At 39.8% G+C, this 13,806-nt stretch overlaps 1 protein-coding gene across 1 annotated transcript; it reads right to left on the bottom strand.

Moving 5' to 3' along the window:
* Positions 1-5,597: 5,597 nt before the first annotated feature.
* chpfa (chondroitin polymerizing factor a) lies at positions 5,598-12,489 on the bottom strand. Its single transcript, XM_044019433.1, has 4 exons — positions 11,862-12,489; positions 9,438-10,002; positions 7,515-7,697; positions 5,598-7,374 (listed from the first exon to the last, which is right to left on the bottom strand). Exons 1-4 carry the CDS (start codon positions 12,146-12,148, stop codon positions 6,112-6,114), a joined length of 2,298 nt encoding a protein of 765 aa, XP_043875368.1. The 5' UTR covers positions 12,149-12,489; the 3' UTR covers positions 5,598-6,111.
* Between the last annotated feature and the right edge of the window lie 1,317 nt (positions 12,490-13,806).

Genomic DNA, 13,806 nt, shown 5'->3' with positions numbered 1-13,806 from the left:
CTTTTTTTTAATAAGGTTTTTCTGCAAAAAATGGGGACACAAATCTCACGTGAATTGTTTTCAATTAATGGCCACATTTTACCAATTAGAGTGCCGACAAAATAAAAAATATGTAAACACATAATGTATCAGTCAACATGGTTCAAAGGTCACAACGTTCACCTGCCCTCATCACTCACTGCCAAAGTTTCCAGTACGAGATTTATTTATTTATTTATTTATATATTTTTTTTAATTCAGGCCAACATTTTTTAAATCAGTAACAGATGTGATTTAGTAACATACTTTAAAAAGTTCAAATACACAGAAAACCTACTCAATTACAGTAACGTGAGTAAATGTGATTCGTTACTGTCCACCTCTGGTTCTAGGTTATCTTCATGATGTTTCATTCGTTGTAATCAGGGCAGCTAAAAAGTAAATTCTGATTATCTATTTAATGGTTTGAGTGTTTTTGTTTTTTTTATGAACCGATTTCAGCTTATTAATGTGAACTTTTTCTAGGCTCCTCTCTGACAGTAAACTGAGTGTCTTGTTTGGGGGACGTCGTCGTCATCATTTTGAGGTTTAACACACTCACGCTGACATTTTACACCGTTTTCTGGATGAAACAACTACTCGACGAATGAAGAAAATGAATTTACAGGTTAATCAATAATGGAAGTACTCATTCGTTGTAGTTTATTAGTTAATTAGCCTAATTGAATGAAATCATCAGCTCTATCAGTGAGTGTAGCTCCATCTTTTTGGTCAGTTTGTCCCACAAAGTCTTCCCAAAACAGCAGCAGGAAGTCGTGTTGTGCTGCATCCATGCAGTGGAAAAAGGCTAAATACAGTAAATACAGAAGACTACTGAACACCAGTACGTCCATAGCATTAATTGGGCTCCACAATCTAAATGTCCTGTTTTCATATCATTACGCCTCCATGGCTGATCCTTCAATGTAACGATCCATCACCATGGACCACTTTTGCTTGCCGGGGAGATTCCACAGCAGTCGTCCATCTGTCAAATCTCTCCCTCCTATCAAGTAATCATGGGCTATACATGGCTGCTTAATATTCATAATCATGTGTCACTTTGACATTTTCAAAAGGTTCCCAATCACAGTCTCTGATGGCATCCTGTACAGGCCATGCATAACAATCTTCTCCTCTGTCATCAATAATTGTAGCTGTCCTCAGACGAGTGTGCTGAGATGAATACGAGGCTGAATTATTGTTTGAATTTCTTAAGGTACTGTAAAACACAGCCTGGCGACGTCTGTATCCACAAACATGGACACGGGTAATTCGATGACAAAGAGTTTGAGTTAGAGAAGCAGTGTGTGTGTGTGTGTGTGTGTGTGTGTGTGTGTGTGTGTGTGTGTGTGTGGCGCGTGCGGGCAGCAGGTGGCCTGTAACTGTAACAACGTCCCTGCTGGATAACATGTAGCTCACATTCCTGAAATTCCTCCAGCCTCGGTTCTTTGCGTCCATTCTTGCACAGTTTTAAGGCTACCTTTTTATGGCTCTGTGACAGCCTGTGTGTGTGTCTGTGTGTGTTTATTGCATTATCCATAAAAATCCATTTTATTTCAACCAGCCAATGACGATATGTTTTCAATATCTGGTATTTTGTTCCTTCCCCCCCCCCAGCAGAATGTTTTATCTGTACGACGTATGAGTATTAGGGTCAAACTGAAGAGGGGGAAAAAAATGTAATCTTTTGAGAAGAAAGTTTCTTTTTTATCATTATCTCGTGTATTATTATGAAATAGCAGCAGCACACAGATGTAACCAGTGATTTCCTCCGACTGTGTTTGTGATTCTTTCTTCCAAACAGACTCAGTTTCTTTCACAATCTTTTCAAAGTCCTGTGTTGTTGCTGATGTGACAAACATATTAAAATTATTTCTTTATTTGTGAAGCCCTAATCAAAATGTAACTTCACAAAATGCTCCACACAGGTTTCAGCTGAGATTTTGCTTGAATAATAATAAACGACTTTATTCTCAAAATATTACAACTTTATTCTTGAAAGATTACGACTTTATCCTCAAAAGATTCTGACTTTATTCTCATAATATTACAACTTTGTTCTTGAAAGAGTACGACTTTATTCTTCAAAGATTACAACTTTATTCTCAAAAGATTCCAACTTTATTCTCATAGTATTATGACTTTATTCTCATAGTATTATGACTTTATTCTCATAATATAATAACTTTATTCTTGAAAGATTGCGACTTTATTCTTGAAAGATTACAACTTTATTCTCATAATATTATGACTTTATTCTCATAATATTATGACTTTATTCTCATAATATTATGACTTTATTCTCAAAAGATTAAATTCAGTTCTTTCTCTTAAGTTTGGCCTTAATACTCCCTCGTATATCTGAGCACTGATGGGTCGTCCGAGAAGAAGAAAAAAGAAAAATAAAGAGTGCATATAGTGATGCAAGCGGTTGTTAGACATTCATAAGGAATTCCATCCCATATCAGACAGAAATGGTAATGGACCATCACTGTGGCAACAAGGGAAGCTTACATTTTGTACAGACGTGTGATCTTGTGAATAGTTCCTATTTTATAAATGTTAAATATGGTAAATACTATGACTATTAAAGTTTAGATAAAAACAGTGCTAAATCCAGAGCATAGTCCACTTTGTAACTCTTCACGACAGATTTCTATAATATTGTGGTTTTAAACAACTGACACGGTTACAAGGAGACTGAAAGCAAATGAAAGGTGAGTGAGTGAAGACACGGAATATCTCACACAAGGTAAATGGTGACATGACATTACTAAAGTTAAAGGTCCACTTCACCCAAATGTGTTATTCTATCATCAGGCAGTGGATCTGAGGTACATGTCTCATTCCCACAAACGCAAAGACAAGACAAACACAGCACCATCATAATCATTATTAGTTTATTCTTCATTTGTGGCCAATTGGGTAAAAAAAAAGAAAAGAAAACCCCCCTTTAAGTAATTTATTAACCATTTTTATTTGTCTCTGAAACGCTGTTGATTTTACCGTTTAACACCCTCCAGTTGAACCCAAATTGTTGGGATAAATAAACGACATTTTCTGGTGCCAGATCTCAGAGAACATGAAACAACCGTGTCCCCGTGTGGGAGGAGAAAGTCCTGGGATTTAACGTAAAACGAAGTACAAAATAATGGCTTACAATTACCTCCCAGCTGCTCTGTAGTTATGTGGTTTTACAGCATGCCTCAGGGTGGTGCATACGGACCCCTGAAATAACTAAAGCTGTAATTACAGTTGCAACGTTTTCCCTGTTTTTACCCAACCCCAGACATCAGGAATAACTCTGGTCTGACATGAGAAGGAATGTGAGCTGCCGGCCTTACTGAGCACATGCTAAGGGAACACCGGTGAGACGACTCTATCATTTGCAATCAAAATGGGATTTCTACACGTTTGTAACTCGGCAGCCGTAAACATGCACTTCTGCTGACACCTAAAGGACAAACTGGATTCTGTAGCTGTAGTACAAAAAAATAAAAACCACTCACGAGGGGGATTTATACTGAAATATTCTTTATTTAAAAATTATTATAATTCACAGTTTATTAAGGAATTACAGCACACAAATAAATGGATGGAGCGTGAATTTAAAATGTATTGCTTTGGTTAGGATAGTACCATAAAATGTAAACCGCTGTGTTGGAACATCAATAGGGAATGAATGTCATTGCCTACATCTTTGAAATGATTTTGTTGATTCAAGGAGAAAAAACACACATTTTAAAATGGTCTTCATGGTAAAAAATAGAAATGCTTTTCAGAACAAGTACAAAGAAAGATGCAGCATATATTTGTGTCAACAAAGGAATAATAAAGCTTAAAAAAAAAAAAAAGGTTGGAAAATAGTGTCTATAGAATATTTATAAATGTACAGGAAATAGCCTCTGTTCGTGCAGAAGTACATAGAATATGCGAAAATGTATAAAGACGTGACAAATATGTTTGCTGCTCAGCGATGAATCACCGACACGAGGTCAATCGTCTGCCACACTCGGGGCAAAGATGACGCACATCGACACAACAACTTCATGCGAGCCCTCTTAACTTTCACAGTGGTTTTTGGAAGAACCCAGTCTTCGTTTTATTAACGTCACACAGAATCACGGAGACACTGAAAGACTGCTCTCGTCAGAAGAGATGCGTCGCAATATAAATGCAAAACTAAACTAAAGTCTGTGCTCACATAGCAGAATAAATTAAACACTGTTTTATGATCAACTAACGTGGACTTAGTGTTTATAACTCAGGGTCTTATTAAGTGACTCGCCCCGGTCTTTATGTACTGTCGGCAAAATACGTTAAAAGGTCTTCTTAAAAAGTGATAACAGTGTATTTACTCAGCAAAGTCTTAATTTATGCAATGTCAGGAGCAGTATTGTGATATATACACACACTGCCGTACGTGCAGCAAATATCCCAAGACATCAAAAGTCGTGTCCTCCATCAGACATCTGTCGAGGTGTGTTATCAGTAATATTGCACATTATTATCTACTAATAACTACCTGCCATCAGGCACCGCTCGCTCCACAAAACACACACACACACTGGATTGTTCTGCAACTGGGAGAAAGTAGCCAGTAAGTGGAGGACAATGATTCAACATTCAATAACTTACAAACGTTTGTACAATACAGTAAAAACAACAACACTTTGGAGCAGTCACGCTAAAAACCGTCTATACTTGGTGACATGGAAAGATATTTCATAATACATTCGTATTTTCAGTCATTTCTTAACTAATTCAGTACCGCTTACTTCATTATGCATGTATACTTTTGTTTTTGCAACACAGAAAAACTGAATAGACACTGCTGGCTGACGAGGATAATCTCTGAAGACTGAAGAACTGCTGATGATAATTTCATCTTCTATGATTTGAGGCACGTATCGATATTTTTCAAGTCTCCTCCTAATATAAATGCTGTTTTCATAGTGACAGGTTTCATCCACAGTGGAATTATTACTAAAATTATAATGAAATACGTCAGACGTGTGACATCTGGATTAATAAAAAAAAACAGTCAGCATAGGAAAAGTCAGTGTCAAGGCACAAATACAAAGATGTGCTTTTAAAAAAACACACACACACACACACACACACAAATCAGTAAATATCAAAAACTCAGTGTTTCGTTGCCCTTATGTGAAAGGGCAAACAAACTGGGGGTGCACGGGGGCCTTTTTCCACAGCGGACATTTTAAATGTCACAGCAGCAAAAACTGGTGTAAATAATAAGCTGAACGATCGCTGAATTTCATTTAGCCGCCTCAGTGTCAGGGTCCTGGCCTTGACCACGCTGCTGACTCACTGTAACGCAGTCATGTCGCACTGAGATATCATCAAAACGTCTACTGGGAAAACGGCCCATACACGACATCAACTAACTATTCAAACTATGCAACAAACCTCCTTTTTGAATATCCTTGATAATCCAATCAAATGAACATTCAATGAACTGTGAAAACATAGCTGCTGGTTGTTCTGATCCTACCGAGAAGCAATAAAGCTTCTCCCTGTTTACTCGCTGTAGTACCCCATTCGCTTAATCCCCAATCTCATGCGGCAGTTCTAAGCACACTGGTTCCACCGAGCCTATTGTCTGCAAAGTCGTACTGAGCGAGGTATTTAATCGAGGAGTTGGTGGAACACGCCAAGAATAAAATCCCTACTGTGATTATTGGAATTTCACTGAACACTTTGAGATGAAGGCAACACCAGCCGCTCGTGTAACACCTTACGCAGAATTGGGGGAAGCTTTTCGTACCTCAAGTCTCTGCTGCTTTGGGTTTCTGCCCTCCAGTGGTCCAAAATCGCCCCCACACAACTCAAGCAAAAGTTTTTTGGTACTTGGTACTCATCTGTAAGGATGAGTAATGTAAACACTTATACAAAAAAAAAAGTTTCTTTATGAATGTAACTGCACGATGAACAAACCAAATAACCCTTGATCACGCACGACGTGTAACCACATCTTCAAACATAAGCTGTGTTTACCGCACCGCAAACATTCTAGCTGTTCACATCCGTTTGAAATCAAGTGCTGGACAGACATTTTCTGTGGTGCGTTCAAGTGCTGTTTCCTTGCTCTTGTTCAAACAGCAGCATCGCGAGCTGGGAGCGCGAACCCAGACCTTCCAAGTTACTCTGAACACACCTGTGGTAGACGTCTTCGCTGAGGCGCGGATTGCAGGCTTGGTAGCGGTACTGCTGATGCAACGCCGGCTCCACGGCCCTGAACACGTGCAGACCCGAGTACTTTACGAACATGTCGTAGATGTCTATCGTCTCCAGGATCTCCTCGTTCTCTTGAACGTCGGCCGCCATCCGCGTGCGTGTCGCCATGTAGTCCGAGTTGTAGAAGCACGACTCGTCAAACGACTTGCGGTCAAAGTGGCCTGCGTCTTTGACCAGGTCCACGGTGGCCGGATGCTGCTGGTTGTGATAGGCCACGTCGGGATTGTAGTCCTGGAAATGAATGGGAAAGAACACCTGCCAGTTGTTGATGGAATTCATGCGGCAGCGGTTCAGGAATTCAGTATTGACAGTTGTGGTGACGCTGGCCAAGAAAAACAGTGTGTCAACTGGGTGCTTCTTCGAGATTATGTCCATGAACTTAATCTGGGAGGGTGTTTCCGTCTTGACACTTATCCAAGGGATTTTCACTGTGGGGTATTTGCGTTCATAAGTGTTAATCTGAGTCTTCACACTGGCAAATATGTCGTTCTGATTGACCTGCTGCGCCTCCACGGGGTCATAAATGAACAAGAACGTCAGGATGGCGTTTTCACTCGTCTCAAAGGCGTTTGAGGCAAAGACTTCAAGCAAATGGTCGACATGGCCCCGGTCCTGCAGAGTCAGAGGTATAATGATGTGAACCCTTGTGGCTTCAGTGACATAGGGCATGGGAATTATCTCTATTTGGCTTAAAGGTCGCACCAGGTGAACCCTCTTGCTGATGGAACGACTGTGACCTTTCTGGTTAACGACCTCAAGCTGAAGGTCCAGAGTGTACTCCATGCCTCTGATGGGGTCAAAGCGCCTGTAACCATTAATTAGATGCTGCTTCTTCAAGTGTAAAACAGGCTTGTACTTCTTGTTCAGCTCGAGGATGGCCGTGTCAATGACATCGGCCACGTCCATGCGGTCAACGCCCTGCAGCTCACACTTGGGGGAGCCGTCAATGCATGAATAGATCTCTTCCTCTGTGAAGTACTCCCACTTTAGAACTTCAAACCGGGATTTGGGCTCAAAAGGCGGATTGATCCCCACCGGCCAATGGGCACTTCGGTTGCCCTCAAAAGCAACCACACTGACGTTCTTTATTTCTTTCTGTGGAGAGACGAGATGAAGAATTCAGACCAACATACTCGTGAAAAACAAATCGTACTTACCATTGGAGGCCGGAGGAGGAAGAGGTTTTATTTTTGACAGAACCACAGGTTATTTGTGACACTTGGAGATTGGCTTACCTGCAGCTTAGCGATCTCATCGTACGTCTTCTGGAGTTCAATCTCGGTGAAGAATCTGTGCAGCCGATACATCTGTTCGGGGTCAGAGACTGGGTGCACGGTCAGAGCCGTCTTGAAATGTTCACTCTGCTCTTTGCTTGGATCAGAGTTTTTCCCCAACTCATAATGGTGGTACTGATGCCCCTGAGAAGAAACAGAGAGGTCTTTTCATGAGCCACCGTAAATCTGGCACGACAAAAAGAAGCTTTGTGCTCTTCTCAACTCGGTTATCATGACACACTTTTTCCATTCAAATTGACATTACATGCTATCCAGGAGGCTAACAGAGTGCTTAACAACCACAGTTGCATAGAGAAGTAAAAGACAGAACAATGTTGTTATACAACGACTTAATTTCACTAGGGTCATATAGTTAGAAACTATAATCAACAGTTAAATTTAACACTTTAATTTAAAGGTGACGCCTGCAAATGGACTGACAAATTCCACATGAAGACACAGTCATTTAGACTGAAAACAAAGAAACCACCTAAGGAGCTTGAGTGATTAAAAAAGTGAACCCAATCTGATCGGGCTATTAAAAGAACAAAGAGTGGAGATGCTGCTTAGCAGAGCAATGAGGCCACTCTTGCAAATGTTTGCCCACAGCTTACAGCCTGTTGCGGTGCACTTACAAAAGCACTGCCTGTGTCTAATTGTCACCAATGTTCTCTCTAAATAGTGAGATTGATGTCTGGCTCTGTGTTCAAGCACTTTCTTACCTATACAAGCCCTTTTCAACTTCCCCCTTGCTGCTCTTCTGCCTTGACTAACCCCTTGCAAGTTACTCAAAAGTAAGAAACAACACGGTTTCCTGCTTTGGTTAATGGTTAAAATAAGTCAATAATATTTTTTACACCTGCACGTGTAATGTGTCAATTGTAAAATTTACATTTTGTGACAAGCTCTCTGCAACTAATGGAGAAGGACAACTGCAGAATGCAATCAACTCAAAGGGCAGTGGGGGCAGATCAAGGTTCTAAAGAGCTTGTTTGACTTTAAATGCTAATGACATTACAGGAGCACAGCATGTTGACCCACAGGAGATTTTCACACCAATGAACTTAAGCAAGGGTGGACTCAGCTGTGCTCTACTTGGCTGTTTATCCATTCTATGCTGCTGCTGCAACTGCTGGATCCATGGAAAAAATGAAAGGCTAAAGGGTATTAGCAATCTACTCTGTAATATAAATACCACTCTGTGCTGGCATGGCAATTACAATTTTATATTGCCGTCAGTTTTTAGTGGTGTCCCGGGGCAACGCGTGATTTCTGTCTTGATGGGTTCTGTTTTTTTTCCGTGGAGAACTCTGTGCCGTAACCTCTCTCACACAGCTGTTCCGAGTGACGCTCTTAGTGGCCGTTCACATGCAACGTCTAATAAAGTTTTCAGCTAAGGTGCTTGAGGTGCTGCGCTTCTGTAATGCCATGACGTTACCAAGTGACCTACCAAGCCTGGGAGCTGCCGAGATGACTGAAGTTGCTGCAGCAGCGTCACTGAATTAATAAAAGCATTTAACTATGGACAAAAACAGATTACCAATGCAGCTTTTTCAATGTGTTCAATATGTGTAGGGATACAAACATGTCTGAGAGCGTCCTATCACCAACTGATTCAGCAGCTTAGTCTGGATGATGGAGGTTCTGAGTTTATTTGCTGGAGAAAAACCAGTGTGACCTACTTCTTTGCCCCGGGTATCAAAAGACGTACTTAAAGTCTCACTGCATTCCAAAGACTTGAGATATTTTTATCCGTGTGTGACATGGACATGACTACATCACAACGGATGTGCCTGTTAGCCACATACGTTTGTGTGTGTCTCTCCAAGTAAAGACACTAAAGATCATGCTATGAAATGACACTGAAGTACACACACAGCCTACCTCAAATTCACCGACACAATTTATGTTGGTGTAATCGATGATGCATCTCCCGAGCCACTCGTCGGGCCTGGCGCTCAGGATATCGTTCCTGCAGTTTTCCAAGAAGGGCTGGAGTCGCAGGAGCAAGGTACGTGACAGGAGGTATCCAAAGCCTCCATAGCAATACTTCCCTTCCATCTCCCCACCGATGAACTCCTCGGGACTGCCCATGTAAAGCTCTCGGTCCATACTCAGGTGATCCACCAGGGTTTTGATCCTGTCCGCCTCGGTGTAGGTGTCGTCTTGGACAAAGTAAAACCAGTCGTATTCATTGATGTAATGGTCAAAGATGTATTTGACGGTCTGAAACATGTTCCATATCAGCCTCTCGTCTCCATGGGAAACCGTGAACATGCCATGAGGGACTTTGCGGTTGTGCGTGCCGGTGAAGAAGATCACGGAGTCCAGGTGATGGCTAATGGTGCGATTGACGGCGACACCCATTGTGTTTATGCTGTTTTTGGATGTCAGGACCCCGACAAACAAACGCTCTCGCATCCCCAACTCGGTGCTTATGTATCTAGCCCTGGAAAAAGACATCAAATCACTGTTGGAAAAAAAACTGTGCAAAAAACACTGAACAAAGCTATACATTACAACAAAAGATATCATTTTAAACAATTCTTTGAGTAACTTTCAGGTTCCATTTTCTTAACTTGTATTAAAATAAATGGAACTATGAAAAAACCTGCTAGAAGTCGCACTGTGAATTAGAATTTCTATCATTTCTGTGGTATACTGACATCATCCATTTGGGATCTTGTTAGTGATGCGACTTTTACTGGATTGAAAGAGAATTTATTGATAATTAATAGTTGATAGTAAAGGGCTGGGAATCGCAATATGATAGTATAGCGATATTTAAGTCACGCTTTGATATTGCAAAATCACAGATATACACAGAGTGAGCACCTGGCACCATCTAGTGGACGGAAATGTAAATTATTAATAATTATTAAATAGAAAATTTATTATTTGCAACATTGGTTAAAATCATATGGAAAACAAAAACCCTGATACACAGTGCCTCAAAAGCCAATAATATCGCCATGGAAAATATTGCAATATTTCACAGTATCGATCCAACCCCTGATAGTAAATTAAATGTATTTTGGTTTTGGACTGCTGTTTAAACCAAACAAATTTGAACTCGTCTATTTAGGCACTTAACAATTGTGCTTGTCATTTTTCCCCCCACTACTTTTAGAACATCCCATTGCAATTAATGAATGAACTGAGCAAACAAACAGATCTTTTATCCTCCGATGTGTAATGTTTCAGCCCTACCTCTCAATGTACACACTGCTACACCTCAGCACAACTTGTCTAAGGGGAAAACACTTTCTCAGAAATGCAATGAAATGCAACCACTCTGTGAGTGTGAGGGCGAAACATTCAAACAAGGAGTCTATCCAGGAAAAGTTTTGGACAGATGTCCTTCTGCATAAAATATTGCCACAAAATATGTAGTTAAACTTAGCTACACTGTAGGAATGTAGAAATCAGCCGAGGGAAAAGGGAAGTCGACTTATTATGGATTCATTCATGGAGTCTTTTGATTCCAGCTTTTTTTGTTTTTACTCAGTTACTTACCAAGTTAATAACATTTGGTTTATCAGCTTAATTTGTCATTTGGTGTTATATTTTGTCGTTTTGTATACTTTTTTATTCTGTAATATACTTCGTAATTCCTGGCCTTTGGTTTTTAGATAGTAGCGTATTAACTATAATGTATTATATTTAATCCTGTCTAGGCATTATGAAAAATTGATTATCCTGACCAAAATAATTACAATTTGAGATGTTATAGCGCAAACTCTACACACCAGAATCCCTTTACCTTACATTTTGTTTAAGAGACAAACAGTTATTGCTAATGTATTATACTGACAATGGAAATCCACCACTTTCACACTTCTGGTTTTTCATTCCATAATACTGTATATTATATATGTGTCACATCCCACTCAAAGTCGTTTAGTTTAAGCTTTTATTGATTAATGTATTATAGTGTCTGTCATTCAGTTGTTGTTGTTTTTTAATCTATTTACTACATATTGTACTACATTTATTATTCCACAGTTATTGTTGTCATTCTGTTTTAATTTAATATTGTGTTTTATACACTTTTGGGTGAGCTTTCCCATCATTCACATTAGCTACAATAGCCTTTTATGTGTTGCTTTTTTCAATATGTGACAGTCGACGTGTATAATGTGGACTAACATAATGACTGCTGCTGTATATCCTTAATTTACTGGGGATGATGAGCTACAGTGAGGCCTGCTCTACTGTAAACTATAAAACTGAGGCGAGTATTCAAAACAAACACATAAATACTATTTCTGTTGAGTTGAGCAGAGAGTAGACACACACGACACTTACCTGAAAACTTTCTTCGCTGCACTCTGGACCTGTTTATATGGAACTATCCTTGGTTCAAAATCCTCCTCTGACTCCACATCGTTGAGGCTGGAAATGGAGTTGGGCTTTCGGGCTCCTTTGAGCAGTCCGTCCTGAGCCAAACTCGTGTCCTCGCCCTCCTTGACGTCCACATAACACGCTTCGTCTGTCCAGTTTACACTTAACAAACTCAGCGTGAAGCCCAAAGAAATGCCGATTATCACCGGGCCGACCGACCGCAGCACAGACAAGAGCGCCGAAAACCTCATCTTGTGCGTCGGCTGCTCTCCCCGAGAAGCGTGCGTCTCTTTTGCGGATCCAGAAGAAGAAGCCACTGGTCCCAGACAGCTCAATTACTCATCAACTCAGAGGAGAAGCAGTCGTATCCACCATCCAATTACGGGAAATGTGAGGCGTCTTCCTTAAAAATTACGCAGGAGTCTTACGTGTCATTATAGCGGATACCTGGCTCCGCCCCCCGGCAAGACGTGAGCGTCAGGCTCTACGTAAAGGGTCTACTTACTTCCAGGCTGAGTGGATGAATACAGTCTGTTCACGAGCGGAGAGATATTCACATTCAGTTCACATCTTAGTTCGAGGAAACGCCGAACACTGTTCATGTCTTTGATGTTGTCATATTTGCTGAAATGACAAGTAATATTTTCAATGTTTTTCTGAAAACAAAGGGCATAGGAATCACTTAGATTTATAAATTATATCGTAACGGTTGGTATTGTACATGTAAGTGTTTCGCTGTGTTGTTTGGTCACTAGTTACTGAGGGAGGTGTCCACCACAGTGTGTGGGGAGTTAGAAGTTCAGAGGAACACAGCGAGAAGTTTTTGAAGAGAGGCTATTGTAGTCGTGGGAGGTGTTAGCTAAACTAACGGGTGCTACTCTGTGACGTCATTTTGACGTAATTCCATTGTGACGAGTATGTTAGTAGGCTACCCTGGCAAAATTGTATTGTAAAGTTTGTGCTCTTTATTTGTTCACTAATGCAATATGACTTTAATTACCTCTGTACTGTTTCTTTCTTGTACCTTTTTGCAATAAAGAAAAAATAGTATGTTAGTAGCCTTGTTGTAGATAACGAAATGTTGTAAATGTAGATATTTACTTGTGAAAATGACATCACAAATATAACTTCACTATTTACTTGTCAAAATTACAGCACAGATATCCGTAATTCAGTACTAGTCGGAATGACGTTACAAATATCCATAATTCGGTTCTTATTAGTCAAAATGACAAAACGGATATCCATAATTAATTTTTTTACTAGTCAGAATGACATCACTTTTGCTATTAGTGTGTATAGGGTTTGTCATTATAGATTTCTGCAATTCACATCTAAAAAAGACAATGTAGATAACTTCAATTGAGGATAGTTAAAGATATTTTTGAACTTGAATTATGACTAGTCATAATGACGTAGATACCTAAAACTGGAATTACAGATATCTACAATTCAGTTGCGGATATCCGCCGGCAGATATTTGTGATGCCATTTTGACTAGTAAAAACTGAATTGCAGATATATGTATCTGTAGTTTTGACTAGAGTGACGTCGCAGATATCAGTAGTGAACTGTGTACCAGTTAAATGTTAAAACTGCTTGCCATGGTGCTAGCATTGGATTCTAGAATAGTAGCTAGCGGGTTAGCTGTTGCTGTGGCAAAATAATAAATAATAAATCCAGCTACAACGCAACACGACATTAGTAACGTACATGTTTCACCATTTGTAGCTCATAGTAAACTGTTTATGTATCATTTAACTTTGTTTTTAAATGAACATTTTTGTGTTACATACTGACAATATTATCAGTAACAGCAATAATATAATAAATAAAATATATCTATTATTTTTGATTTATATAACACACATCATTGAAAAATATGTCTGGTATTTTCCTCCTGTAATTG

This window comes from Solea senegalensis, linkage group LG2 (assembly GCF_019176455.1).
Source record: "Solea senegalensis isolate Sse05_10M linkage group LG2, IFAPA_SoseM_1, whole genome shotgun sequence".
Taxonomy (NCBI): domain Eukaryota; kingdom Metazoa; phylum Chordata; class Actinopteri; order Pleuronectiformes; family Soleidae; genus Solea; species Solea senegalensis.
Note: the sequence above shows the minus strand (reverse complement) of the source record. Positions and strands in the feature narration are given on the sequence as shown.

Bases quoted from the DNA above. Each gene is read 5' to 3' on its own strand.
- chpfa (XM_044019433.1), bottom strand. From the start codon at position 12,148: ATGAGGTTTTCGGCGCTCTTGTCTGTGCTGCGGTCGGTCGGCCCGGTG. The intron at 10,003-11,861 runs GTAAGTGTCGTG...GTCTTTTTCCAG, and splicing joins GCAGCGAAGAAAGTTTTCAG to GGCTAGATACATAAGCACCG. The intron at 7,375-7,514 runs GTAAGCCAATCT...GTCTCTCCACAG, and splicing joins ATGAGATCGCTAAGCTGCAG to AAAGAAATAAAGAACGTCAG.